General features: G+C 48.2%; 2 protein-coding genes across 2 annotated transcripts; both read right to left on the bottom strand.

The window, feature by feature from the left end:
• Positions 1-18: 18 nt before the first annotated feature.
• Positions 19-26,975, bottom strand: LOC132658149 (mast cell protease 3-like). The gene is made up of 4 exons (XM_060401961.1): positions 26,899-26,975; positions 26,557-26,704; positions 6,327-6,385; positions 19-173 (listed from the first exon to the last, which is right to left on the bottom strand). Exons 1-4 carry the CDS (start codon positions 26,948-26,950, stop codon positions 19-21), a joined length of 414 nt encoding a protein of 137 aa, XP_060257944.1. The 5' UTR covers positions 26,951-26,975.
• LOC101113741 (granzyme H-like) lies at positions 19,477-22,654 on the bottom strand. The gene is made up of 5 exons (XM_060401438.1): positions 22,437-22,654; positions 21,255-21,400; positions 20,590-20,725; positions 20,130-20,387; positions 19,477-19,737 (listed from the first exon to the last, which is right to left on the bottom strand). The coding sequence occupies exons 1-5, from the start codon at positions 22,488-22,490 to the stop codon at positions 19,594-19,596; spliced, it is 738 nt and encodes a 245-aa protein (XP_060257421.1). The 5' UTR covers positions 22,491-22,654; the 3' UTR covers positions 19,477-19,593.

Here is a 26,975-nt window from a genome sequence, read left to right as displayed (position 1 = left end):
TAAACAGGACCCACTGTCTCACCTTCCTGCACAGTGCGCAGCCGTCAGCACAAAGTCCCTTCTTATCAGGAAACCACCACAAGCCACCTGCTTTTCCTGCGAGGTGACAATTTCCAGGTAGGCCATGTAGGGGCGGGAGTGTCGCTTGCTCTCTGTGCCCCCGATGATCACCCCTGGAACACAGAACCCCAGGGCCTGAACACAGAGGGTGCAGCGGCTGGCTGCAAGTCGGAACAGGCGTCTCTGGAATACGCACTCGCCCCGAGTTCTGCCCTCTTCCTCTCAGGTGGCTCTGGTGTCTGCTGCCTCTGCTCCAGGCACAGCAGGCAAGCTGGCCTCAGACGCCTCGCAGTCACACTCACCTAAGGGTTCCCCCCACTCCCATTCTGCCCTCACTCAACCCTCCTCTGTCCCCGTGCATGACCAGCTCTCCAGGTTCCTGCCTCCACCATCTCCATATCCCAGGTTGCTCAGAGATCAGCCAAGTTGCAAGGCCAGAAGGTGAAGGGAACACAGGCCTCAGCTCAGTGTCACACACTCCATGCAGAGGAGACCACCCCTGGGGCCCTGCTCTGGGCTTTCCCTCAATCAAGGTGGGCTCCTTGTTCCTGGGAGCGACCATGGGCTGCAGAGAGAGGGTGTGCACAGCCCAAGGGGAAACTTCACTCTGGGGTGCTGGGGAGAAAGCCTGGGGTTCTGTTTAAGGGTCAGCAATCTTCCGAGTAAATCTTGTTTTAGAGGTTGATCCTGCAGTTTCCAGAAGGAGTGGCCGGGCAACTCAGCAGCCTGGGCTCTGCAGCAGAGGAGGAGGAGCACCAGCGGGAGAGGAGGACGATGCATCTTCTCAGAGAGGCTGCCCAGGGCACGTGCTGCCTCTGTTTTCTAGTCTTGGGTTTTTCACTCCCAACAAGTGAGGGCAGGGCCAGGCTGGTAACCACAGGAAGTGACTGGTCATGTTCTCTTCTCTCATAATGTGCCTGCATCTTTCTAATCAGAATTTCCCCTAGAGATGCCCTCTGTTTTGTGGGAGGTGAAGCTGAGGCCTGAACCTCCAAGTTTTGGCCTCAGGGATGAGCTCTTCAGTGTGGTCCCTCATTGATGTGGAGGTGGAGGGCTCATGTCCTTCCCAGGCAAGGCAGCTGATCAAGGCCCATCAGAGACATGGGTGGGGGAGAGTCTTTACACTGAGAATTCAGAAGCATATGCACGTTTAAGACAGTGACCACAGTAGGAAACACATTTGCAAAAAGACCCAACACATATACCACAGGTATGTGTGAGTACAAAGGCACAAACCTACAAACATACAAATGAATCCAAAGTTGCAGGAAACAATACTCATCCTTAATCACGTGCAATGCAGCCTAAGCTGCCACTCCTTTGCAGCCCATCTTATTCCACTCAGATTAAAATGCAAGCTACACCCCACTTCAGCATGGTTACCTGCAATTTGAAAAACATTAATCTGCATCTCTCTCTCCCTCCTAACCAAATGTTCATAGGCAGAAGACCGTGATGAAAGAATATTAGGTAGGGGAAGAGACCATACTCTACGGTTGGGCTTTACATACATTATCATAAGAGTAAATGGGATTGGAATTAGGACCTTAAAGAGCTCATGAATATCAATTCTTGTCACTCTCTTAGATGTATTGTTACTTTTATACCAATCCTGTGAAGTAACTAGAGTTATCTCTATTTTATGAATCTTGCTATCAAAGCTTATGCCTCAGAATTAGACTTCCCCCATTTCATACAAAGGGCCCTTCTGCTGTACCTTCAAAGGCAGGGAAATCTAGTCCCGCTAATGGGAATGTCAATGTTGTTCTAGGGGTGCTGGGGTTCCTAATCTTACATGAGGAATTAAGCTCATTTGATTGAAATAGAATATATACAGATGTCAGGATCCAGGCAAGAATACTGGAGTGGGTTGCCATTTCCTTCTCCAGGGTTACCCATCACAACCTTGGGAATTACCATTAGCATTGTTTTCAGTTCAGTTCAGTTCAGTTGCACAGTCGTGTCCACTCTTTGCGACCCCATGAATCGCAGCACGCCAGGCCTCCCTGTTCATCAGCAACTCCCGGAGTTCACTCAGATTCACGTCCATTGAGTCAGTGATGCCATCCAGCCATCTCATCCTCTGTCGTCCCCTTCTCCTCCTGCCCCCAATCCCTCCTAGCATCAGAGTCTTTTCCAGTGAGTCAACTCTTCACATGAGGTGGCCAAAGTACTGGAGCTTCAGCTTTAGCATCATTCCTTCCAAAGAAATCCCAGGGCTGATCTCCTTCAGAATGGACTGGTTGGATCTCCTTGCAGTCCAAGGGACTCTCAAGAGTCTTCTCCAACACCACAGTTCAAAAGCATCAATTCTTCGGTGCTCAGCCTTCTTCACAGTCCAACTCTCACATCCATACATGACCACAGGAAAAACCATAGCCTTGACTAGACGGACCTTAGTCGGCAAAGTAAAGTCTCTGCTTTTGAATATGCTATCTAGGTTGGTCATAACTTTTCTTCCAAGGAGTAAGCATCTTTTACTTTCATGGCTGCAGTCACCATCCGCAGTGATTTTGGAGCCCCAAAAAATAAAGTCTGACACGGTTTCCACTGTTTCCATATCTACTTTCCATGAAGTGATGGGACCAGATGCCATGATCTTCATTTTCTGAATGTTGAGCTTTAAGCCAACTTTTTCATTCTACTCTTTCACTTTCATCAAGAGGCTTTTTAGTTTCTCTTCACATTGGATCAGATGGTAAAAGCATCTGCCTACAATGCAGGAGACCTGGGTTCAAGCCCTGGGTTGGGAAGATCCCCTGGAGAAGGAAATGGCAATCCACTCCAGTATTCTTGCCTGTAAAATTCCATGGACAGAGGAGCCTGGTAGCCTACAGTCTATGGGGTCGCAGAGTCAGACACGACTGAGCGACTTCACTTAACTTTCTGCCATAAGGGTGGTATTATCTGCAATGTGAGGTTATTGATATTCCTCCTGGCAATCTTGATTCCAGCTTGTGTTTCTTCCAGTCCAGCGTTTCTCATGATGTACTCTGCATATAAGTTAAATAAGCAGGGTGACAATATACAGCCTTGACGTACTCCTTTTCTTATTTGGAACCAGTCTGTGGTTCCATGTCCTGTTCTAACTGTTGCTTCCTGACCTGCATACAGATTTCTCAAGAGGCAGGTCAGGTGGTCTGGTATTCCCATCTCTCTCAGAATTTTCCACAGGTTATTGTGATCCACACAGTCAAAGGATTTGGCACAGTCAATAAATCAGAAAGAGATGTTTTTCTGGAACTCTCTTGCTTTTTCCATGATCCAGTGAATTTTGGCAATTTGATCTCTGATTCCTCTGCCTTTTCCAAAACCAGCTTGAACATTAGGTATTTCACGGTTCATGTATTGCTGAAGCCTGGCTTGTAGAATTTTAAACATTACTTTACTAGCATGTGAGATGAGTGCAATTGTGCGGTAGTTTGAGCATTCTTTGCCATTGCCTTTCTTTGGGAATGGAATGAAAACTGACCTTTTCCAGTCCTGTGGCCACTGCTGAGGTTTCCACATTTGCTGGCATATTGAGTGCAGCACTTTCACAGCATCATCTTTCAAGATTTGAAATAGCTCAACTGGAATTTCATCACCTCCGCTAGCTTTGCTCATAGTGATGCTTTCTAAGGCCCACTTGACTTCACATTCCAGGATGTCTGGCTCTAGATGAGTGATCACACCATCATGATTATCTGGGCCGTGAAGCTCTTTTTTGTACAGTTCTGTGTATTCTTACCACCTCTTCTTAATATCTTCTGCTTCTGTTAGGTCCAGACCATTTCTGTCTTTTATCAAGCCCGTCTTTGCATGAAATGTTCCCTTGGTATCTCTAATTTTCTGGAAGAGATCTCTAGTCTTTCCCATTCTGTTTTTTCCTCTATTTCTTTGTATTGATTGCTGAGGAAGACCTTCTTATCTCTTCTTGCTATTCTCTGGAACTCTGCATTCAGATGCTTATATCTTTCCTTTTCTCCTTTATTTTTCACCTCTCTTCTTTTCACAGCTATTTGTAAGGCCTCCCCAGACAGCCATTTTGCTTTTTTGCATTTCTTTTCCATGGGGATGGTCTTGATCCCTGTCTCCTGTACAATGTCACGAACCTCATTCCATAGTTCATCGGGCACTCTATCTATCAGATCTAGGCCCTTAAATCTATTTCTCACTTCCACTGTATAATCATAAGGGATTTGATTTAGGTCATACCTGAATGGTCTAGTGGTTTTCCCTACTTTCTCCCATTTAAATCTGAATTTGGTAATAAGGAGTTCATGATCTGAGCCACACTCAGCTCCTGGTCTTGTTTTTGTTGACTGTATACAGCTTCTCCATCTTTGGCTGCAAAGAATATAATCAGTCTGATTTCAGTGTGGACCATCTGGTGATGTCCATGTGGAGAGTCTTCTCTTGTGTTGTTGGAAGAGAGTGTTTGCTATGACCAGTGCATTTCCTTGGCAAAACTCTATTAGTCTTTGCCCTGCTTCATTCTGCATTCCAAGGCCAAATTTGCCTGTTACTCCAGGTGTTTCTTGACTTCCTACTTTTGCATTCCAGTCCCCTATAATGAAAAGGACATCTTTTTTGGTTGTTAGTTCTAAAAGGTCTTCTAGGTCTTCATAGAACCGTTCAACTTCAGCTTCTTCAGCGTTACTGGTTGGGGCATAGACTTGGATTACTGTGATATTGAATGGTTTGCCTTGGAGACGAACAGAGATCATTCTGCATTTTGAGATTACATCCAAGTACTGCATTTCAGACTCTTCTGTTGACCATGATGGCTCCTCCATTTCTTCTGAGGGATTCCTCCCAGCAGTAGTAGATATAATGGTCACCTGAGTTAAACTCACCCATTCCAGTCCATTTTAGTTCTCTGATTCCTAGAATGTCAACATTCACTCTTGCCATCTCTTGTTTGACCACTTCCAATTTGCCTTGATTCATGGACCTGACATTCCAGGCTCCTATGCAATATTGCTCTTTACAGCATCAGACCTTGCTTCTATCACCAGTCACATCCACAGCTGGATATTGTTTTTGCTTTGGCTCCATCCCTTCATTCTTTCTGGACTTCTTTCTCCACTGATCTCCAGTAGCGTGTTGGGCACCTACTGACCTGGGGAGTTCCTCTTTGAGTATCCTATCATTTCGCCTTTTCGTCCTGTTCACGGGGTTCTCAAGGCAAGAATACTGAAGTGGTTTGCACCACATTCTGTCAGACCTCTCCACCGTGACCCGCCCGTCTTGGGTTGCCCCACAGGCATAGCTTAGTTTCATTGAGTTAGACAAGGCTGTGGTCCTAGTGTGATTAGACTGACTAGTTTTCTGTGAGTATGATTTCAGTGTGTCTGCCCTCTGATGCCCTCTTGCAACACCTACCATCTTACTTGGGTTTCTCGTACCTTGTGTGTGGGGTATCTCTTCATGGCTGCTCCAGCAAAGCCAGCCACTGCTCCTTACCTTGGACAAAGGGTATCTCCTCACTGCCCCCCTTCCTGACCTTCAACATGGGAGAGATCCTCTAGGCCCTCTTGCACCCGTGCAGCCACTGCTCCTTGGACGTGGGGTTGCTAGAAGATTTAAACAGAAAGATATTCCATGTTCATGTTTGGAAGAGAAAATATTTTTAAATGTCATTTCTCCAAAAAGTGGTCTATAGATTCACTGCATCTAAGAGGTATTTCTTAGAACTTTCTCGGTTCTAAATAGACATGGAAAATAGATGTGGAAAAACCCATGACCAAAAATAGCCAAGTCATCTTAAAGAATGAGAACAAGATGGCAGGTCTTGCTTTAGCAAATGAAGTCATAGTACTGAGGATGGTGTGGCGCTGATGGAGCACAGGGATAAGGACTAATGGACAAGATAAAGAGACCCCACACATGTTGGGACAATGATACACACACATCAAGGGCTACCCAGGTGCCTCAACAGTAAGGAGTCCACCAAATAATGCAGAAGACCCAGGTTCAGTCCCTGGGTTGGGAAGATCCCATGGAGAAGGAAATGGCAACCCACTCCAGTATTCTTGCCTGGGAAATCCCACAAAGAGAAGAGCCCAGTGGGCTACAGACCATGGGGTCTCAAACGTCAGACATGACTTAGTGATTAAAGAATGACACATATATCAAACATGGTTTATGATGGAGCTTTCATGGCAGAGAATGAGGAAAAGACTACTTTTTTCCCCTCCTCAATAAGTGGTGCTAGGACAATAAATGTCACTATGGTGTCTTATAAGGCACGTCGTTCTACATGGAAAGAAAAAGCACTTGACCCTGCTGCACCCTCTCCTGCTTCTTGATGCTCTGGGCCCCCAGGGTGACGCTGATTGAGCTGCACAGAGAACAGAGTAGAGGTATGAGGAGCGTGGAGTCACAGGAGATAAGCCCAGGAGCTGTGATGGGCTGGCGACTTCAGGGCAGGGCTGTAGCTGAGGGGAAATTGAGGTGACAGACAGCCCTGGGGGAGTGATACTGTGTCTTGTGCTTTTCAATGACACGAGTGCAGGGCTTCTGGGAGCTTTCTCAGGAATATTGTGAAATTAATGTGAGCTTGCACTAGGAGTTTATAGAGGTAGATTTTGTAAAATCCTCATGTCCTTGAGTATAATGCATCCCAGGATCTCAGTAAATTTTTTTTTTTTTGGCTGTACGAGTGAATGGCTAGCTTTTGGCCAAGATTGATAGGGACAGTACTGGTGGGATTCAAGACTACAGGAATGGGGCTGGGCACTGCTAAAGACACTGGGGCAGCTGACCGCCTGAGAGGTGGGGAGGTGGGGCAGAAAATGGACTTCTTGGGGTCTGGGGAAGAGTCAAGGCACCTAGAGAGCTTTGGGCAATGTCACCTAGCCATTTCTGATCAATCACACCCTGGACTTCTCTCCTAGCAAGAGTGAAGGGTGAGAAGCACTGAGAAGTTTTCTCTGGTTCTTAAGCTGGGTCACCAAAACTCCCGTATTGTGGATGGTTTGTCTGAGTTGTCCTATCCTGGCTGGACTGAGGGATTTTGCTTACTTGTGTTTTATAGCTTCACATCCTCCACCAAATGCACAACCCACTTTCCTGGTGGTGAGAGAGAGTCTGAGACCCATGAAAGATCTTAGTGAAAATCTTTCTTCCAGCCCACCATCCCTCCTTGCTGAGTGTCTATGTGGCATCAAACTTGTAGTCTTGCTAGGGGTAGGAGCTGGTTCAGAAATTGGAGCTGAGCAGAGGGTCGGGACTGCAGGAGGTTTAGTGAGATGTGTTCTGCCCTCAGGAATGGGGACAGTCTCTCACCTGTTCCAGCCCAGGAAGCAAAAGAAAGGCCATCAGGAGAAGGAGTGGCTGCATCTTCCAGAAGATCTGCCCAATTCACAGCCCCTGGGGTTTCTTCCTTCCAGACACAAAGCATAGAGGAAGGAAGGAGGGGAGGCTCAGTGCCCCCACAGACCTCCCAGAGCTGTGCACCCCCCTGTCAGGTGTCAGCATGCCACGTGTGTCCATGTTCTCTGCTGTGGGATAGGTGAGAACAACAGTCACCACACTTGCACTCCCACTGCAGAGACACAGAGCAAGAACAACAAAGTTAAGACTGTGGTGCAGTCAGTGTTACCAAGTCCAAGCTCATTGCTGTACAGTAAGTCAATAAACACAGAGATGAGTTGTTTGGGCAAGGAATAGTGACTTTATTTGGAAAGCCAGCAGACCGAGAAGATGGTGGACTTGTGTCCCAAGGAACCGTCTTCCTTGAGTTAGAATTCAGGCTTCTGTTATACTATGATAAAAGAGGAGGGAGTGGCATCAAACATTCCTTGGTTCCAGTCAGCCTCCTGAGAGGCTGTGTCGGTTTCTTCTGTCCTGCAGTCGTTCATTGGCGAGCCTGACCAGGATGTCTCCTGTATCGTAAACAAAGGCATTTTAGCTTAATGCACATTACTTGGGAGGCAGGATTCCACTGATGGGCCATCATGTTAATTTAAATTTGTACTCAACACCCCATTAGTAACTAATCTAATCGACTGCAAGGATTCTTCCATAATATAGCAGTGGAGGGGCTGGACCCCAGGAGCGCCTCAGTGACTGAATCAAGAACATCTCCATTTCCCCACTGTTGGTTCTTCTATGATTCTGATGAGATCATGAATAATTACTCAATAGCAAGGTCCAGGGATATGAGAGACATAGTTCCTGCCCTTGAGAAGCTGACAGTAGGCAGAGGTAGACGTAGAATCTGTGGGTAGAGAGAAAGATGGTGAGGACCAAGACAAGGGGGTCTGCTTGGTGCCACGTGGGAAGGCAGAGACTGGACTTGCCTTATGAGCAGGTACCCTGGACACACCCAAGTGCCCCAAACAGCAATCCCATTGCCTATCTTGTTACCATTCTAGACTCACATTTTTGGAGTGTTTAGAATCGCCTCTTTAAACGTAAATATTTCACAACATAGGGAGCTTTTCTTATCCCACAGTTCTGAACAAAGGTCCTGGACTTGATACTCACTGGGCCAAAACAAACTGTCCCTGGGACCATTGGCACTGAGCGTCCCTCAAGCTGAGATGGGGGCTCTTCCACCCAAATCAGAGTTCTCATGAGTGGGAAGGGGGGCTTCCTCTCCAAACATGCTGGTGACTGGTGAGCAGCGAAAGAGATATGGATGCTACTCATCCTAATAATTACTCCCCACAAAGTATTCTCTGTCCAGTCTCCAGAGAACCATGCCTCAGATAACCCTGGGCCAGGCCATCCTAAACATGTGCAGATGACCCCAACCCTCTCACCAGTATGAGGACAGAAGAAAGAGGAATGGAAAGGACGGCATGAGGAGTTCTATACAACCCAATCCCAAGTGAACTGAAGGAACAAAATCTTATGAACCAACAGAAAAAGAGCAAAAGGAAATATGTTTAAGCATCAAGGATGATCTGAGGATGATGGAATTCTGCACTTCTTTTAACCCTCTTATTTGTATGTTCTGTATTTAACTATGAAGTCTGTTGCTTTTCCATCCAAAATGCATTTTGCACAGTCAAAACTCACTCACCACGCAAATGTTCAGCAAACCACTCTCCTTCAGCTTAGCCTTCCCTAAGCTGCATGTTTTAAAAGTTAGCAACTTTCCCAAATACATTCATAGATTTTAAAAATCCAGAGATTACTAATAGAAGGAAAAATTGAGTCAATAACCTATAGGTTATAAGAAAACTTTGAATCATTAGGATACCCCTGAATCCAAAACTTTTTATTGCAATGACTTTCCTTTAGAAATAAATATATTTATATACACACCTACATGGGAATAATGGAGGTGGGGAGAGGCTGGCTCAGCCCAAGATGGAAGAGCTCCCTCAGGGTCACTTGGGGCTGAAGGAGGATGTGCTGTCAGACACCAGAGGCTTCACAGGGCCCTAGTGCTCAGGACTCCAAGACAGGGCTGTGGCAGGAACTTGAGCTGTGCCTGGGAGGACTGAAGCCCTCCTGAAACTTTCTCAGACTTCTCACCTCTGTCTGTTCTGATGTGGAGAGAGACTGCATTCAGTGAGCCACACCTTTGTAAACCTCCTCCATTTCTGATAGGATGGACAAGGGCCCACCTCAACCCCAGAGCTTCTCGGGTGAGCCTCCTTCCAAATTTGGATTCTCTTCTGTTGCCCCCTGGGCACTGGGATGGGGGATAGGAGAGTAGGTGTGGATGAGGAGGGGTCATGAGGATGAGACACGAGGATCGTTGACAAGAGGGTCCTGCTTTCCGGAGGAGGGGTCTCCCATCTCTGATGGAGCTCAAGGGTAGCCTGCAGGTGGAGCTGGCACTGGCAACATGTGACTGGAGGGAGCTGGCTGTCAGTGCAGCAGGAGTTTTTATTTCAGAGTTGGAAGGTGGGGGTGGGGTGCAGTGTATTGCTGAAGGAGGAAGATCAGATGTGAATAGATGGTTCCCTGGCAGCCTAGGTGCCTAACAAATGTGTTTAGGTAAATAAAAGAGGAATCCGTGATTTCTGCTCAAGAGATGAAAGTTTATTAAATTCCAGGCAGCTTTCCCTCACCCACTTTGCCCAGTGCACCCATTCCAGGGAAGATGGAGGGGTCCATCCCAGGGGCACCTCAGGCTGATCCCGCCATTTGTACTGGCTCATTGTTGTTTGGACCCAGGACAGAAAGCTGGAGATTCTCGTGTAGACATATGGAGTTCTCCCATGCTCTTCTCCACAGAACACAATGCCCTGGACAACACCATTACACACGAGCGGGCCCCTGGAGTCACCCCGTGGGCAGAGAGAGCAAGGGCTGGGCTCACCTTTTTCAGTTATTCTCACCGCTGATGCCCAGGATGGTCTCTGTGAGGGGCCTGGGCTGACATCAGGGCCTTTGTTGATCCTGAGGTTTCATCCAGGCATTGACAAACCTGCTGCTCCTCCCACACGAAGCCTCTGCCCATATTCGACTTTGGGGAAATGTTCACCCCCAGGGACACAGGAAAGAGATCAGAGAGGAGGACATGCTGGGGACACAGGCACAAGGTTCCTTCCCACTGCCCCCCATCCTCCCAGCTCACCTGACCCAATGCTGGAGTCCAGCTCCAGCAGCCAGGCAATCAGCCTGAAGGGATGAGCAGTGTTGGCGGGGAATGATGTAGCCTCTGACTCGAGGTATGGAACTACATGTTTATTTCAAGCATCACGTCTTCTTTCATACTTTTTCAAAAGGATTAGGTCAGAGGTTTTACATTTTCAGCTCCCCCTCACCCAGATTTATTATCTCCTGCTGGCAATGGAATGAAACCCCAACACTGCAGAGTGGTTTGAATCTTTTTATTTTAACCCCTTGCTTTTTACAGCTGCTTTATTTTATATCCCTTGCACAACAATCTAAAGAGTAAGTTGCCAAGCACTATGATTTAGTGACTATACAGTGAGCAGGCACAGGGCGAGATAACTTTTACCTTAACTTACTTACTGCAGCTAAGACTTTGTTTTGGGGAATTTTCTTATCAGCTTAGAATCCCTTTTGTCCCTGGGTCTGTTCCTTTTGAGGAATCAGAGAAACATCCTTGTGTGCAAGAAATGTTCTTTTCCCATGGGAACAAACAGAGGATTCTTAGCTGAACATCTCATTTGCAAGACTGTTCAGCCCTGGTTGAGAGTCTTGTTTGCAAGCACTTCTCAACCTTCCTTACCTTGTTCCCTACAATCTCCTTGTTGCCCTTCAAACAGAGTTCTGGTTTCAGCGATTCTATCAGAATCGTGTTTACTTGTGATTACATTGTAATTTATGCTTATGTCCGGGCTGCCTACCACATTCCTTAGTTTATCTCCTATCTTTCTAAATCCTGCTTGCCCCTAGTATCCTAAGCTCACTATATCCTAAAAGGGCTTCTAGCTATTCTTAATTATTCCTAAACCCTAAACTCAGCACACTTCCTTTGTCATAAACATCTTCCTCACAAACAGGTCTCAGATAACAATCCTTCCCATGGCCTCAAGCTGCAGCCTATGTACTCATCCTGGGACATTCTTTGTAAAAATCCTTGAACAAATGTTGATGGTTACTTTATAGATTATTTTCTGGGCACAAACTACAGAAGGCTTTGTGCTTTCTCATGTTTCTCTCAAGAACAATAAGCACCTTAACATTCTTTCCAGCCAACTTAACCAAAGAAAGAAAGGAACAAGTCAGAATCACAAGAGCTAACTCCTTCATCCCGGGTCTGTGCCTGTGGGACAAGGAGAGGGGGTTGGGAGCCGTGCCTCCATTTTGTCAGTAATGCCTAACGCAGCTCCTGATAACCCAAGGTTTTGCATGGACAACACTGAGGATCTCACCAAGTAAGAATTCTTCCTCTTGTTTGGATCTCCAGCATAGCAAGTGATATGTTTCTCCTCCCTTTGGACTTTAAGATCTACCTCCTATAGTGTGTCTACACAGGGCATATCTACCCCAAGTTGCCCCCAGCCAGCCACACTGCATATTATACCTGCTTCACTTCTGCCAGCTTCTGGGCAGATTAATGGGGCTCACTGCATCTGTCAAATCAGCCTTAATCAGCCGAAGAAGAGGAAAGGCATTCTCACCTACTGATGGCCCACAGAGACTGCAGGACAGTCATGGGGTTGCCTTCTTCTCAGTGCTCGAACCACAGAAGGGGTCATACAGGAGGAAGGGCAGGAATGAGGTCATGGGGGATGCAGAACCCTGGAAGGAAAGTGTCCCAGAACCAGTGCAGCCATGCATCCCCTCTGCAGTAACATGATATCGTTGACCCAAGTCTTACCATTACAGTCTGGGTGGCAGATGGCTCTTCTCATGGGGCTGACCTGCTGGATCCTCTCTGTTCCGTGATGTTGTGGGCCCCCAGGTGACATTGATTAAGCTGCACAGAGAGCAGAGAGGGAGCAGATGTCTCAGGAGATACAGTCCAGAGGCTGGTAGGATAGAACACAGCTTGGGACAGGGTGGGACTGGAGGGGAGAGAATTCTAGGCAATGGGCCCTGGAGCTGAGCATCTCTGAGCTGTCTGTTTCTAGCAGCACAGTCAGGGAGGACCTCCTGGAATCCAGGAGGGTGTTCAGTCATGCAGCATCTTGACAGTCACAGAAGGAAACGTGACTTTCTCACATGTATACTCCAGGGTCCAGGGCACAACCTTGGCTTCCTCCCATTTCAGGTATGATCAGTTGCTTCTTTTAATGTATCACTGGCATTCACTTGTCCCTCTCTCCCCAAAGCTCACCTGGACTTTGAAGAGCTTCCTGTGTCCCCAGCAAGCGGTCAACAGAGGGTGGGGGCCTGGGCACTGCTCCTCACCTTCCCAAGTAGTGAACTGCTGTCAGCAGAAAGTCCTCACACATGCGGAAACCCACAGAGCTCAAAATGTCCTCTGAAACCTGGTATTCAACAAATGCCATATAGGGAATGGCACTGTGCCCACAACCCCCTCTCCTTGTCCCACAGGCACAGACCCGGGATGAATGAGTTAGCTCTTGTGATTCTGACTTGTTCCTTCCCTTCTTCAGTTGAGTTGGGTGGAAAGAATGTTAAAGTGCTTATTGTTTTGTGAATGGCATGAGAAAGCACAAAGCCTTCTGCAGTTGTGCCCAGAAAATAATCTATAAAGTAACTATTGACATTTGTTCAAGGATTTTTACAAAGGATGTCCCAGGATAAGCATGTAGGCGGCAGCTTGAGGCCACTGGAAGGATTGTTATCTGAGACCTCTTTGTGAGGGGGATGTTTATGACAAAGGAAGTTTGCTGAGTTTAGGGTTTAGGAATAATTAAGAATACCTAGAAGACTTTTTAGGAGATAGTGAGCTTAGGATACTAGGGGCAAGCAAGATTTAGAAAGATAAGAGATAAACTGAGGAATGTGGTATGCAGGCAGACATAAGCATGAGTTACAATGTAATCACAAGTAAACACATTTCTGAGAGAATCACTGAAACAGGAACTCTCCTTGAAGGGCAACAAGGAGATAATAAATCTGGGTGAGGGAGAGCTGAAAATGTAAAACCTCTGACCTAAACCTTTTGAAAAAGTATGAAAGAAGACGTGATGCTTGAAATAAACATGTAGTTCCATACCTCGAGTCAGAGGCTACATCATTCCCCACCAACACCGCTCATCCCTTCAGGCTGATTCCCTGGCTGCTGGAGCGGGACTCCAGCACTTGGGTATGTAAGAATCAAGATAATTCTGAGTACTAAAGACGCTATTGAGATAATGAAAATTATAGCCACAGGGTGGGTGAACTAAGAAAGAGTTTTATCTGGGAGATATATGTAAATCTTATCTATGCTAACCTCTAGGTCACAGGGAAGTGAACAGTTTTCAAAACCTACATGGAATTACAAATCCCTAGAAAATATAAATTAAAGAAACATACTCAGGAAGTTTGAATTTTCCTATAAACATTACACGAATTGATTCCATTTTCAAAAATAGTCCATCAAGGACAGCCACAAGCTCACAAGAATTCCCTGGAAGTCTTTGAAAACAATTTAAATATTGATATACATTTTCTGCTGGCAAGTAAATGCTACACATCTCCCTTATGAGACCAGCAAAACCTAGATGACAAACCCAGTGATGACAATATGGGAGGAGAAATTTACAGGATAATGTTATTCCAGTATTGATGTAATCCAATCAGTCCATAAGCAAAAGTATTAGATCATTTCTAATTTGGGTTTTTCTGAGGATGAGTGGCTTTCATTCAAAACACAATTGCTGTAACACAACACATTGACTGATGAAAGAAGAAACACCATATGATAATTCAACTGAATGGGGAAAAAGCATCTACTAAAACCCACTATCCTTCATTAAAAAAAAAATTCTTTACAAAATAGGAGCAGAAATGAGGGTATTCATTCTGATAAACAATCCCTGCAAAAATCCCACACCAATCAATATACTTACTGACGTAATGTTCTATGTTTTTCATTCAAGAGCAAAACAATACAAGGTTTTGTATGGCAGATAGCCATAATCATCATTTCTCTTCAATAACATACAAGAGATTTTAGTCACTACAGTTAAGCAGGCAGTAGAAGGAAAAGGTATAAGACAGGGAAAGAGGAAATAAAACTGGGAATATTCAAGATATACAATAAAAATAGCCAGGAACCTGCAGATCAATTATTATAGTTGGTAATTGTCAAATTTTCTGGGCACAAAATCAACTCAAACATTAATCATCTCTCTATCTATACAATAATAGTTAGAAAATGAAATTTGAAAAAAAAACATTAAAATCACAGATATGGTCAAATAACTAAGTATAAATCATAAAGATATTCCACATTCAGGTTTGGAAGAGAAAATACCTTTAAGGTGTTCATTCTCCTAAAAGTGACCTACAGATTCATTGCACTCAGGAAGTATTTCACAGGACTTTATTGGTTCTAAATAGATGTGGAAAACCAGTAGCCAACATTGGAGAAGACAGGCTTAAAGAATGAGAATAAGATAGGAGCTCTTGGCTTAGCAAATGAAGTCATAGCAATGAAGATAGTGTGGTACTGATGGCGCCATAGAGACATAGATGACAAGATAGAGACCCCACACACATTGAGACATTCTACACAAATATAGAACCCTTGGTGTATGATGGAGTTTTATGGCAGAGAGTGGTGAGAAACTGTTTTTTCCCCTCCTAAATAAGTGGTGCTCAGGAAAATAAATGTCTCTATGGTGTCTTTAAGGACACATCTTTCTACATGGAAAAAAGCACTTGACCCTGCTGCACATTCTCCTGCTTCTTGATGCTGTGGGCCCCCAGGGTGATGCTGATTGAGCTGCACAGAGAACAGAGTAGATGTACGAGGAGCATGGAGTCACAGGAGGTACAGCCCAGGAGCTGTGACGGACCAGCGACTTCAGGGCAGGGCTGCAGCTGAGGGGAAACTGAGGTGACAGACAGCCCTGGGGGAGCGACACTGTGTCTTGTGCTTTTCAATGACATGAGTGCAGAGCTTCTGGGAGCTTTCTCAGGAATATTGTAAAATTAATGTGAGTTTCCACAAGGAACTTATAGAGTTACAAAATCCTCATGTCCTAGGGCATCACGCATGCAGGATCTCAAAAAATGTTCTTTGGCTGCACAAGTGACCTCCCATTACCTTTTGGCTGAGGTTGTTGGGGTTTCAGGTCACAGGGGTGGGTGGAGGGCACTGCCACAGACAGTGGAGTAGCTAAGGGCCTGAAAAGCAGGGGAGGTGGGGCATAAAAGGAGCTGCTTGGGGCCTGGGAAAGAGCCAAGACACCTGGAGAGCTTTGGGTGCTGTCATCTAGCTGCTTCTGATCAATCGCACACCTGGCTCCTATCCTGGACAGGAGTGAGGGGTGGAAGGCATTGGTTCATAAGCTGGGTCCACTGACAACTCCCATACTGTGGTTGGTTTGTCTGGGTTGTCTTTTCGTGGCTGGAGTGAGAGATTTTACTTGTGTTTTGTAGCTTCACATCCTCTACCAAATGCACAACCAATTTCTCTGGTAGTGAGAGACAGGCTGAGACCCTTGAAAGATGTTAGTGAAAATCTCCCTGCTTGCCTGCCACCTCTCCTTGCTGAGTGTCTATGTGGCATCAAACATGTTCTTGGTTGGGATGCAACCTGGTTCAGAAACTAGAGGGGTGCAGAAGGGTCAGGACTGCAGGAGGCTTGGTGAGATGGGCTACACCCTCAGGAATGGGCGGTCACTCACCGGTCCCAGCCCGGGAGGCAGAAAAAAGGCCATCAGGAGCAGGAGTGGCTGCTGCTGCTGCTGCTGCAACTCTGTGCGACCCCATAGACGGCAGCCCACCAGGCTCCCCCGTTCCTGGGATTCTCCAGGCAAGATCACTGGAGTGGGTTGCCATTTCCTTCTCCAATGCATGAAAGTAAAAAGTCAAAGTGAAGTCATTCAGTCATGTCCGACTCTTAGTGACCCCATAGACTGCAGCCTACCAGGCTCCTCTGTCCATGGGATTTTCCAGGCAAGAGTACTGGAGTGGGGTGCCATTGCCTTCTCTGGCAGGAGTGGCTGCATCTTCCCAAAGGTCTGTCCAGCTCACAGCTGCTGGGGTTTCTTCCTTCCAGACACAAAGCACAGGGGAAGAAAGGAGGGGAGCCTCAGTGTCCCCACAGACCTCCCAGAGATGTGCTCCCCTCCAGCCGGGTGTTAGCATGCTACAGATGACCACCTTCTCTGCCCTGGATTGGGAGAGAATGACACTGTCACCACACTCACACGCAAAGACTCACCAGAAGGAATAAGTAGTGAAGGCTGTGGTGCAGCCACTGTTACCTAGTTCAAGCTTGTACTAGTTGCTAAGCAACAGGCCAATAAATCACGAGATGAGTTGTTAAAAGAAGGAATAGCAACTTTATTCAGAAAGCTAGCAGACCAAGAAGATGGTGTACTCATGTTTCAAAGAACCATCTAACCTGAGTTAGGATTCAGGCTACTTTTATACTAGAAGGGAACATAGTAAAGTCAAATCATGTTCCAATCAGCCTCAGGATGACTGTGTTCATTTCTTCTGACCTGCAGTCTTTCATCAGTGGGCTTGTTTCCTGTGAGATAAACAAAGGTATCTTAGCTTAACGCTCTGGAGAAGGAAATGGCAACCCACTCCAGTGTTCTTGCCTGGAGAATCCCAGGGATGGGGGAGCCTGGTGGGCTTCTGTCTATAGGGTCACACAGAGTCAGACACGACTGAAGTGACTTAGCAGCAGCAGCAGAAGCTTAACGCTCACTACCTGGGAGCCAGTGTTCCCAGAGGTGTGCCATCATGTATAATTAATTTTATAGACACTATACCACTAGTGACTAACGAACAGAATACCAAAGTTCTTCCCTATCACACCAAGAGGAGCTGGATCCCCAGGAGCCTCTCAGTAATTGAATCTCCACTTCTCCACTCTTGGTACTTTTACGATTCTGATAATATCATGAATAATTACTCAATAGGGGAGGTTCAGGGATATGAGAGATTCAGCTCCTGCCCCTGTGAAGCTGACAGGACACAGAGGTAGACCCAGAATAGGTGGGTAGAGGACAAGCTGGTGAGTACTATAATGAGGGGTCTGCTCATTGCCAAGTGTGAGGAAGTGGCTGAACTTGGTTTGGGAACAGATAGACCTGAACTCACCGAAGTGAACCAAACAGCAACCCCATTTCCTAACTTGCCAGGGTTCAGGCCTCATCTTTTTGTTGTGCTCACAATCAGCTCTTCAAATGTAAATATTCTGTGACAGAAATTTTCTTATCCCACAGTGTTGAACGAAAGTCTTGGACTTGATACTCATTGGACCAACACCAACCATCACTGGGTCCTTCAGCATTCAGTGACCTGACTGGCTTGGCTTGTGCTGAGGTATCCAGCATTCCTTGAGCTGAGTTGGGGGCTGTCCCATCCAAATCAGGGTTCCTGTGAGAGGAAGGGCCTTCCTTTCCAAAAATGCAGGTTACTGGTGTGAGGTGATGAGATAAGTGATGCTGATCATCCTAATGATTACTCCCGACTAATATTCTCTGTCCAAAGTAGAGAACCACATCTCTGATGTCTCTGGGCCAGGCCATCCTGAACATGTGCAGATGATTCCAACACTGTCACCAGTATGAGACAGAGAAAGAGGAATGGAAAAGATCACAGGAGTTCTAAACAAGCCAAGTCCCAGTGAGTTGTAGCAAGAGCATCTTATGAATAAACAGAGCAGAAGGACACAAGCTGAACCATTGATGATGATGATCTGCAGGTGGTAAAATTGTAGGCAATTTTAAATTTCTTACTTGTATGTTCTGTATTTAGCTATCTTTATATGATTATGTGTGTTGCTTTTACACGCAAAATACATTTTGCCATGGTGGAAGTTCACTCACCATGCAAACGTCCAGCAAACCACTTCTCTTTAGCCCAGGCTTCTCTAAGCTGCATGTTTTAAAAATGAAATTACTTTCCTGAATAGATTCTTACAAGAAATTCAGAGGTTATTGAAAAATAGAAGAGAAAAAAAATATTCAATAAGCTATTAGGTATGGGACATGTTTGAAATATTAGGACACCTTGAATCAAAGAATTTTTAACAATGACTTTCCTTTAGAGATAAATATACACACATGTAGGAATGCTGGAAGTGGGAGCGGCTGGCTCAGCCCACGGTGGAAGAGCTCCCTCAAGGTCACTTGGTGCTGAAGGAGGATGTGCCCTCAGGACACAAGAGGCTGCACAGGGCCCTGGGCCCAGGACTCCAAGACAGGGCTGTGACAGGCACTCAACCTCCTTAGCCCTAGACAGTTCCAGTATGGGAGCAGCCTGCCCTCACAGGAGAGAGAGAGGCTCTAGAAACAGGAATCTGAGTGCCCATGGCATGGCCCCCTGACCTGCTAGGTCCCTGGAGTTATTCTCCTTCCTCTGACCTGTTATTTGCTAAATTGTTGAGGGGTTGGTGACAGTGTTTGGTTTAGAGAAGGTAAGAAATTTCTAACACCCAGAGAGGACCATTTTGGGGAGAATTTGTCCTTTTAATGAATTGCCCTTTAGATTCATCCCTGGCAGAAGGCTAGGCACCAAAGAGACGTGGTTGAGGAATCAATGAGATTCTAATCAGATGGCATAAGATTTAGGAAGGAGCGAGGCCTAGGGTGGCTTAGTGGTAAAGAATTCGCCTGCCAAGCAGGAGACGCAAGAAATGCGGGTTTGATCGCTCGGTCGGGAAGATCCCCTGGAGAAGGAAATGGCAACCCACTCCAGTGTTTGTGCCTGGAAAATCCCATGGACAGAGGAGCCTGGCAGGCCACAGTCCATGGGGTCGGAAAGAGTGGGACACGACTTAGCGACTTAGCAGCAGCAGAGGGCTAGGGAGGAAGGAGGAAGTAAAACCCAGAACTGACAGCAGAGGGTGTCCTGGAGCCGCGTGGTTATGTATTGAGGTTGTTCCACGAATAAATAGGAATTCAGTCACCATTGCTTTAGAGATCCCATTTATTGTGGCCCTGTGATCCCACTGCCAATCCCTATGGGATTCTTGCTGCTGCCCCAGGACAGTGGTCAGTGCAGAGAAAGGTCAGTCTCAAGCTGCTGTTAGAGCTGCTTCATTGTTCTCTTTATCCAGGGCAGGAAGTGTGAGACCTGGGTGAAGATTCCTGGAGGTTTCCCATTTGCCTTTCCATAGAAGAAAATACCATGGACCACTTTTTTACACACGAGGGGTCCACCGGAGTCACCCTGTGGGCAGAGAGATAAGGGCTGAGCAGCCCTCCTTGCTTTGTCTTCACTGCCACCCAGGCTCAGTGGTCTCAGCCAGGGGCTGTGGGGAAGACCCAGGCCCAGGGAGGCCTGGTCACGTCCTGGTCCTGGGGCCCCAGCCTGACTCTGTCTGTTCTTAGCAGCTGGACTCAAGTCTACCTTTCTGTGAAATTTTCTCCTGGAAACCCTGATGATAAGAAAGCTGTGGGATGACTGATGCTTCCTGACCAACTCAGGAAAAAAAAAGGCAAAATGTTGGATTCAAGGAGCAGGCTGCCGAAATTCTCAGCTGAGGATATGGCCTCTACCCTACCCATATCTCCTTAAGTTGCTATCCCCGGGTCTGTGTGCTCAGATGCGAGAAAACTGACCTTGAAGCCGGTCTTCACCTTCCTTGGGTCCCCGACACATTTCTGGGTGGCCCGGCTGTAGTGCCTGGGGTAGAGGGATTCGCACACCCGATCCTCCTGCACCGTCAGCTCTGCCTCCTGCAGCGTGGTGGCTGGAGTGCCCAGGGCCACCTGCCCCCAGCCGGCCACGCTGCACACCTGTCCTGGCTTCACCCGGGCCTTGGCCTTGGGCAGACTAAGGGGCTTCACAGCTGACGTCTGCTTGGCCTTTCTTTCCAGCTGATGGGAAGAGACAAGAGTCTGGCTCAGCCGGTGGTCCTCTGGCCTGGATGCCATGATGAGGCTGCATGGACCCCGTCTCTCACCTCTCCCCCTGAGACTGGTCAGGCGGCCAGGATGGGAAGGAAGAAAGAGGCAGGAGATCCTGGGAGATCTATGATCTGATCCCAGGAGGGCAGGGCCAGTGGGGAGTTTTCCTTGCCTGCAGTAATATGATGTCGTTGGAGAAGTTCTTAGGATTATAGTCTGGGTGGCGGATGGCCCTCCTCACCCAGATGACCTGCTGGGTCCTCTCCTGTTGTTTAATGTTGTGGGCCCCCAGGGTGACGTTGATTGAGCTGCATGGAGAGCAGAGCAGGGGTGTAGGGATCATGGGGTCACCGGAGATACAGCCCAGGAGCTGTGACAGGCAGCTGACACCAGGGCAGGGCAGCAGCTGAGGGGGAATTGAGGTGACAGCCTGTCCTGGGCTGAGTGACTCTGGGCCCTGTGCTTCTCGGGGACGTGAGGGCAGGGCTCCCGGGAGCTTTCTCAGCGATATTGTGAAGTGACTCTGAGTCTGGGTTTTGGCTCTCACTGCACACTCTCATCCTTCTCTGATGCTTTATTTGGCCATTGTGGATCGACCCTTCTCAACCCTGCCTCTTGTTCTCACCTCCGACCCACTGACCTCAAAACTTTACTTGTCCTGTTTCTCAGCTTTTCATCACCCTAGTCCTGCTCATAAGATGCTTATTTGATGAGCTCCTGTGGTCCTGATTTCCAGGATCCTGGGGTGAAGGCGGGGTACCCCTGGGCTCAGCTCCTGGGGAGAGGACAGGTCCTTATCCAGGCCTCAGGTAGGGTAGACTGGCTACTGCCCCTCACCTTCCTCTGCAGTGAGCAACCGTCAGAACAAAGTCCTTTTGTATGAGAACACCGCCACACCTCTTCCAACCATTCTCACCCAGATACTGAACCAAAGCCATGTAGGGGTGGGAGTGGGGCTTGGCCTCATGGCCCCCAATGATCTCCTCGAAAGAAAAGGCTGAAAGATGGGGAGATGGGGGAGGCTATGGTTAGAAGGGAGATTCGGGAAGGTGGCAGTCAAGGTGGGTCAACAGTGCCCAACAGACACTAGGGGAGAGTCCCCCAGGTTCTCACTGCAATGGGATAACCTTTTCTGAACCCCAAACCTCAGTATTATTCTCCACGTCCTGATTCACACACACGTATGGAGGGGCCCGAGACTGCCTTCCAGAGGGTGGAGCCCAGAAGGTCATGGATGGGAACCCTGATGAGCCCTCACTCTCATGGAGTCTCCTAGACCCCTCTGAGCCTCTGCTAACATCCTGATTGGTGCCATTTTCTAATAATCCACCTATGGGTTTATGGAGTTGGATTTTCTAAAATCCTCATGTCCTAGGGTATAATGCATCCCAGGATCTCAGTAAACATCCGTTGATTACACGCATGAATGGCCTCTAATTAGCTTTTGGCTGAGGTTTGGTGGGGATAGTACTGGTGGGATTTAAGAGCACAGGGATGGGGGAGGACTCTGCCCAAGACAGTGGGGCAGAAAATGAACAGCTTGGGGCCTGGGGAAGAGTAACGACACCCAGAGAGCTTTGGGTGCTGCCATCTAGCCATTTCTGACCAGTCACAACCTGGGCTCCTCTCCTGGGCAGGAGTGAAGGGCGGGGAAACTGACAAGATTCTCTGGTTCTTAAGCTGGGTCCACTGTCAACTCCCGTGCTGTGGATGGTTTGTCTGAGGGGTCCTTTCCTGGCTGGAGGGAGGAAGTTTACTCATTTGTGTGTTATAGCTTCACATCCTCCACCAAATGCACAACCCACTTTACCAGTGTTGAGAGAGAGGCTAAGAGCTACAAAAGCTTTTAGTGAGGCTTGCTTCCTACCATCCATCCTTGCTGAATGTCTATGCAGCATCGAACTTGTAGTCTCAGTTGGGATGGATGCTGGCTCAGAATTTGGAGCTGAGCAGAAGGGCCAGGACTGCGGAGGTTTAGCGAGATGGGCTACCCTGTCAGGAATGGGGACGGTCACTCACGTGTCCCAGCCCGGGAGGCAGAAGAAAGGCCATCAGGTGCAGGGGTAGCTGCATCCTCCAGAAGATTTGCCCAGGTCAGAGCTGCTGGGGTTTCTTCCTTCCAGACACAAAGCACAGGGGAAGGAAGCAGAGGGGGCTCAGTGCCCCCACAGACCCCCCAGAGCTGTGCTTCCCCCAGCCGGGTGTGAGCATGCCACGTGGGCCCATGTTCTCTGCTGTGGGATAGGTGAGAACAACACTGTCACCACACTTGCCCTCCCACTGCAGAGTCACAGAGCGGGAGGAGCAGCAAGGAGGTGGAGGCTGTGTTGCAGCCAGGGTAGGAGCTGGATCCCCAGAGGCCCTCAGTGACTCAATCACGAGGGGCTGCATCTCTCCCCTCTCGGGTCTTCTTTGATTCTGGGGAAAGCATGAAGAACTACCCAATAGGCGAGGGTCAGGGATACAGCGACATGGCTCCTGTACTTGGGAAGCTCAGGGGCTGGAGGAGACCTAGAATCTGCAGGCAGAGGACACGTGCGTGAGGACCACGGCGCGGGGCTCTGCTCGGGGCCAAGGGTGAGGCAGAGACTGCACTTGCTCGAGGAGCAGCGAGACCTGGACTCACCCAGTGGCCCAAACAGCAGCCCCATTTCCTGTCTTGCAGGGTTCCAGCCTCACATTTTTGGAGAATTTAGAGTCTCTTGTTTAAATATAAGTATTCTGTAACAAAAAGAGCCTTTCTTATCCGAAAATTTTGAACAGAAGTCCTGGACTTGATATTCATTGAAACAACAAACCATCACTGGGTCCTTCGGCAATGAGGGACAGGATTGGGTTGTGCTGAGGTATCCAGCGCCCCTCAAGCTCACCTGGGGGCTGTCCCACCCAAATCAGGGTGTTTGTGAGTCAGGAGGGGCTTCCTCTCCAGCCATGCTGGTGACTGGTGAGTGGGAAGGGGAAACAGATGCCGGTCATCTAATCCTTACTCCCCACTAAGTATTCTCTGTCCAGAGTCCAGAGAGCCACGTCTCAGATGTCTCTGGGCCTGGCCATCCTAAACATGTGCAGATGACCCAACACTCTCACCAGTATGAGGACAGGAAAAAGAGGAATGGAAAGGACAGCATGAGGAGCTCTAAACAACCCAGTCCCAAGGGAGTTGAAGCAAGAGCATCTTATGAATAAATAGGAAAACAGTGGAAGGCAATATGCTTCAGCATTACTGACGGTGATCTGGGGGTGGAGGGACTGCACTGCGTTTACTTTTCTTATCCATATGTTCTCTATTTAGTTGTCTTTCTGTGATGAATGGGCAGAGGAGCCTGGAGGGCGACAGTCATTGGGTCACAAAGAATCTGACACGCCTGCAGTAACTTCGCACCCTTGCACGCACCATGTTGAGTATGTTCCATTTATGAGGAATATATTTTGATGAATATGTGTTACTTTCTGCCAGAACACATTTTGCAATAGTTGAAGCTCACTCTCCATTCAAATGTTCAGCAAACCACTTCTCTTAAGCCCTCTCTAAGCTGCATGTCTTAAAACTGAGGTTGCTCTTCTGAACCTTGCATCAAAACTTCAGCAATTGATAAAAATATATATATATATATATATATATATATGAAGAAATGTACCCAGTAACTATAGGCTATAGATAATCTTTGAAACTGTAGGATACTTAGAAACCAATGATTTTCTTTAAAGTGAGATTCCTTTGGAGATAAATATATTTATACACAAACACACGTGGGAATGATGAAGGTGGGGAGCGGCTGGCTCAGCCCAAGGTGGAAGAGCTCCCTCAAGGTCCCTTGGGGCTGAAGAAGAATGTGCTCTCAGGACACCAGAGGCTGCACAGGGCCCTGGGCCCAGGACTCCAAGACAGGGCTGTGACAGGCACTCAAGCTGGGCCTAGGAATACTGAAGGCCTCCTGAAACTTTCTCAGGCTTCTGAGCTCTGCCTGCTCTGATGCAGGGAGGGAAAACTGCATGGGGTGAGCTACACCTTTGTAAACCTCCCCCATTTCTGTGAGGGTGGACAAGTTCCCCCCTGCCTCAACCTTCAACTTCATGTGGCCCTCCTTCCAAATCTGGATTCTCTTGTTTTATCCCAGGGCACTCAGATGGTGGGGAGGGGAGTAGGTGTGGACGAGGAAGAAGGCGTATGGGTGAGACATGAGGGTTGTCAAGAAGAGGGGTCGTGTATTCCTGAGAGGGCTCCCTTCTCTGATGGAGCTCATGGGCAGCCTGGAGAGGGAGCTGGCACTGGGGATGTATGATTGGAGGGAGCTGGCTGTCAGTGCAGCCGGAGTTTTTATTTCAGAGTTGGAATAGGGTGGTGTATTGGAGGTGGAAGCCAGTAACAGATCAGAACTATAAACAGGTCAGACCAGGCAGGTGCTGAATGAATATGTTTAGGTAAGTAAAGGAGGAATCCATGATTTCTGCTCAAGTTTCAGGCAGCCTAGCTTCTAACCACTTTGCCCAGTGCCTCCACCCCAGGGAAGATGGACAGATCAGTCCTTGGAGAAACCTCAGTCTGGTCCCTGAAGTTCGTACTGTTTCATTGCTTTTTGGATCCAAGGCATAAAGCTTGAGATTCTGGTGAAGATCCCTGGAGGTGTCCCATCCTTTTTTGCATAGGACACAATGCCCTGGGCCACACCATTACACATGAGCGGGCCGCCAGAGTCACCCTATGGGCAGAGAGAGCAAGGGCTGAGCTCACCTTCTGCTGATCTGTTCTCCCTGCCGCCCTGGGGTGAGTGGTCTCTGTTAGGGGCCCTGGCTGATAAAAGGATTTTGTTGGTCCTGAGGTTTCAATCTGGCCCTGACAATCCGCCTCCTCCCACAAGAAGCCTCTGCCCATATGTGACTTTGAGGTGATGTCCATCACCCAGGGACACAGGACAGAGACTGGACAGGAGGACAGGCTGGGGACACAGGACAGAGCTCCTTCTCACGGCCCCGGATCCAGAGACCAAGGCTTTGCATGGATAACACTGGGGAGCTCACCTTAAAGGAACTCTTGCTCTCTCTCGAGTCCCCTGCACATATCTGAGTGGTGGTGTTGTAATATCGGTAGCGAGAGGTGCACTTCTCGGCCCTTTGGACTTCAAGCTCTACCTCCTGTAGCTTCTTTGGGCAGGACATATTCACGCCAAGACGCCCCCAGCCAGCCACACTGCATAGCATCCCTGATTTCACCTTATCCCAGACCCTGGGCAGACTGATGGGGCTCACAGCGGTGGTCACATTCGCCTTCCTCATCAGCTGAAAGCAGAGGAAAAGCATTCTTACCTACTGATGGCCCACAGAGACTGCAGGACAGTCGTGGGGTTGCCTTCTTCACAGCCCTGGGACAGAAGGCAACCCCATGACTGTCCTGCAGTCTCCAGACCTGCAGGGTCTAGAATGAGGTCATGGGGGATGCAGAACCCCAGGAAGGAAGTGTCCGGAGTCAGTGCAGCCACATGTCCCACCTGCAGTAACATGATGTCGTTGGCCCTATCTTATAATTATAGTGTGGGTGCGGGACTTCTCACTTGGATGACCTGCTGGGTCCTCTCTTGGTCCATGATGTTGTGGGCCCCCAGGATGACGTTGTGGGCCCCCAGGATGACGTTGTGGGCCCCCAGGATGACATTGACTGAGCTGCACAGAGAGCAGAAAGGGAGGGGGTGTCACAGGAGAAACGGTCCAGGAGCTGGGAGGAAAGAGCACAGCTTGGGACAGGGCAAAACTTGGGGCAGGGCAGGGGGAGGGTGTGGCGAAATTCTAGGCTGTGGGTCCTGGGTCTGAGTATCTCTAAACTGTCTGCTCCCTGGCAGCCTGGGCAGGGTGGCAGTTTCTGCAGTCCACGGAGGGTGTTCAGTCCTGCTCGAGTTTGACTATCTCTAAGGAAAACATGAATTTCTCACATTTGCACTGTGGGCTCCAGGCCACAACCTTGGCTTCCTTATGTTCCAGGTTTGATCAGTCCCTTCTCTCCATGTGCAACTGGCATTGACCTGTCCCTCTCTCCCCAGCGTCTGATTAGCTTCCTGTGTTACCTGGTGGCACAGGCCTGCAGCTCCTAAGAGGGTTCCCTGGGAGGGCTCAGCAGAGGGATGGGGGCCCGGGCACTGCTCCTCACCTTCCCAGGCAGTGAGCTGCTGTCAGCACGAAGTCCTCACGCACAAGGAAACCCCCACATATGTAAGATTTCCCTGAAATCTTGAACTGAAGAAATGCCATGTAGGGACGAGAGTGAGGCTTGGCCCCATGGCCCCCGATGATTTCCCCTAAAAGAAAGATTCCAGCCTGCCCACTGTGCTCATGGAGCCAAAGTTTGAACAGGGGAGATGGGATCAGGGTTTCCCTGAGTTCAGAAATATTCGTAGATGGACCAGGCCCAGGCCGTGCAAGAGTGTAGCATCTGGGCAGGTCTGTCCATGTGGGGTGGGACTGGGCCTCTGAGGGTGGGACCGTCACTCACCTGCCTCCCCAGTAGGGGACAGAAGAGCCACCAGGAGCAAGAACAGGACCATCTCTCCAGGAAGACTGCCCAGATCT

This window comes from Ovis aries, chromosome 18, assembly GCF_016772045.2.
Source record: "Ovis aries strain OAR_USU_Benz2616 breed Rambouillet chromosome 18, ARS-UI_Ramb_v3.0, whole genome shotgun sequence".
NCBI classification, from domain to species: Eukaryota; Metazoa; Chordata; class Mammalia; order Artiodactyla; family Bovidae; genus Ovis; species Ovis aries.
Note: the sequence above shows the minus strand (reverse complement) of the source record. Positions and strands in the feature narration are given on the sequence as shown.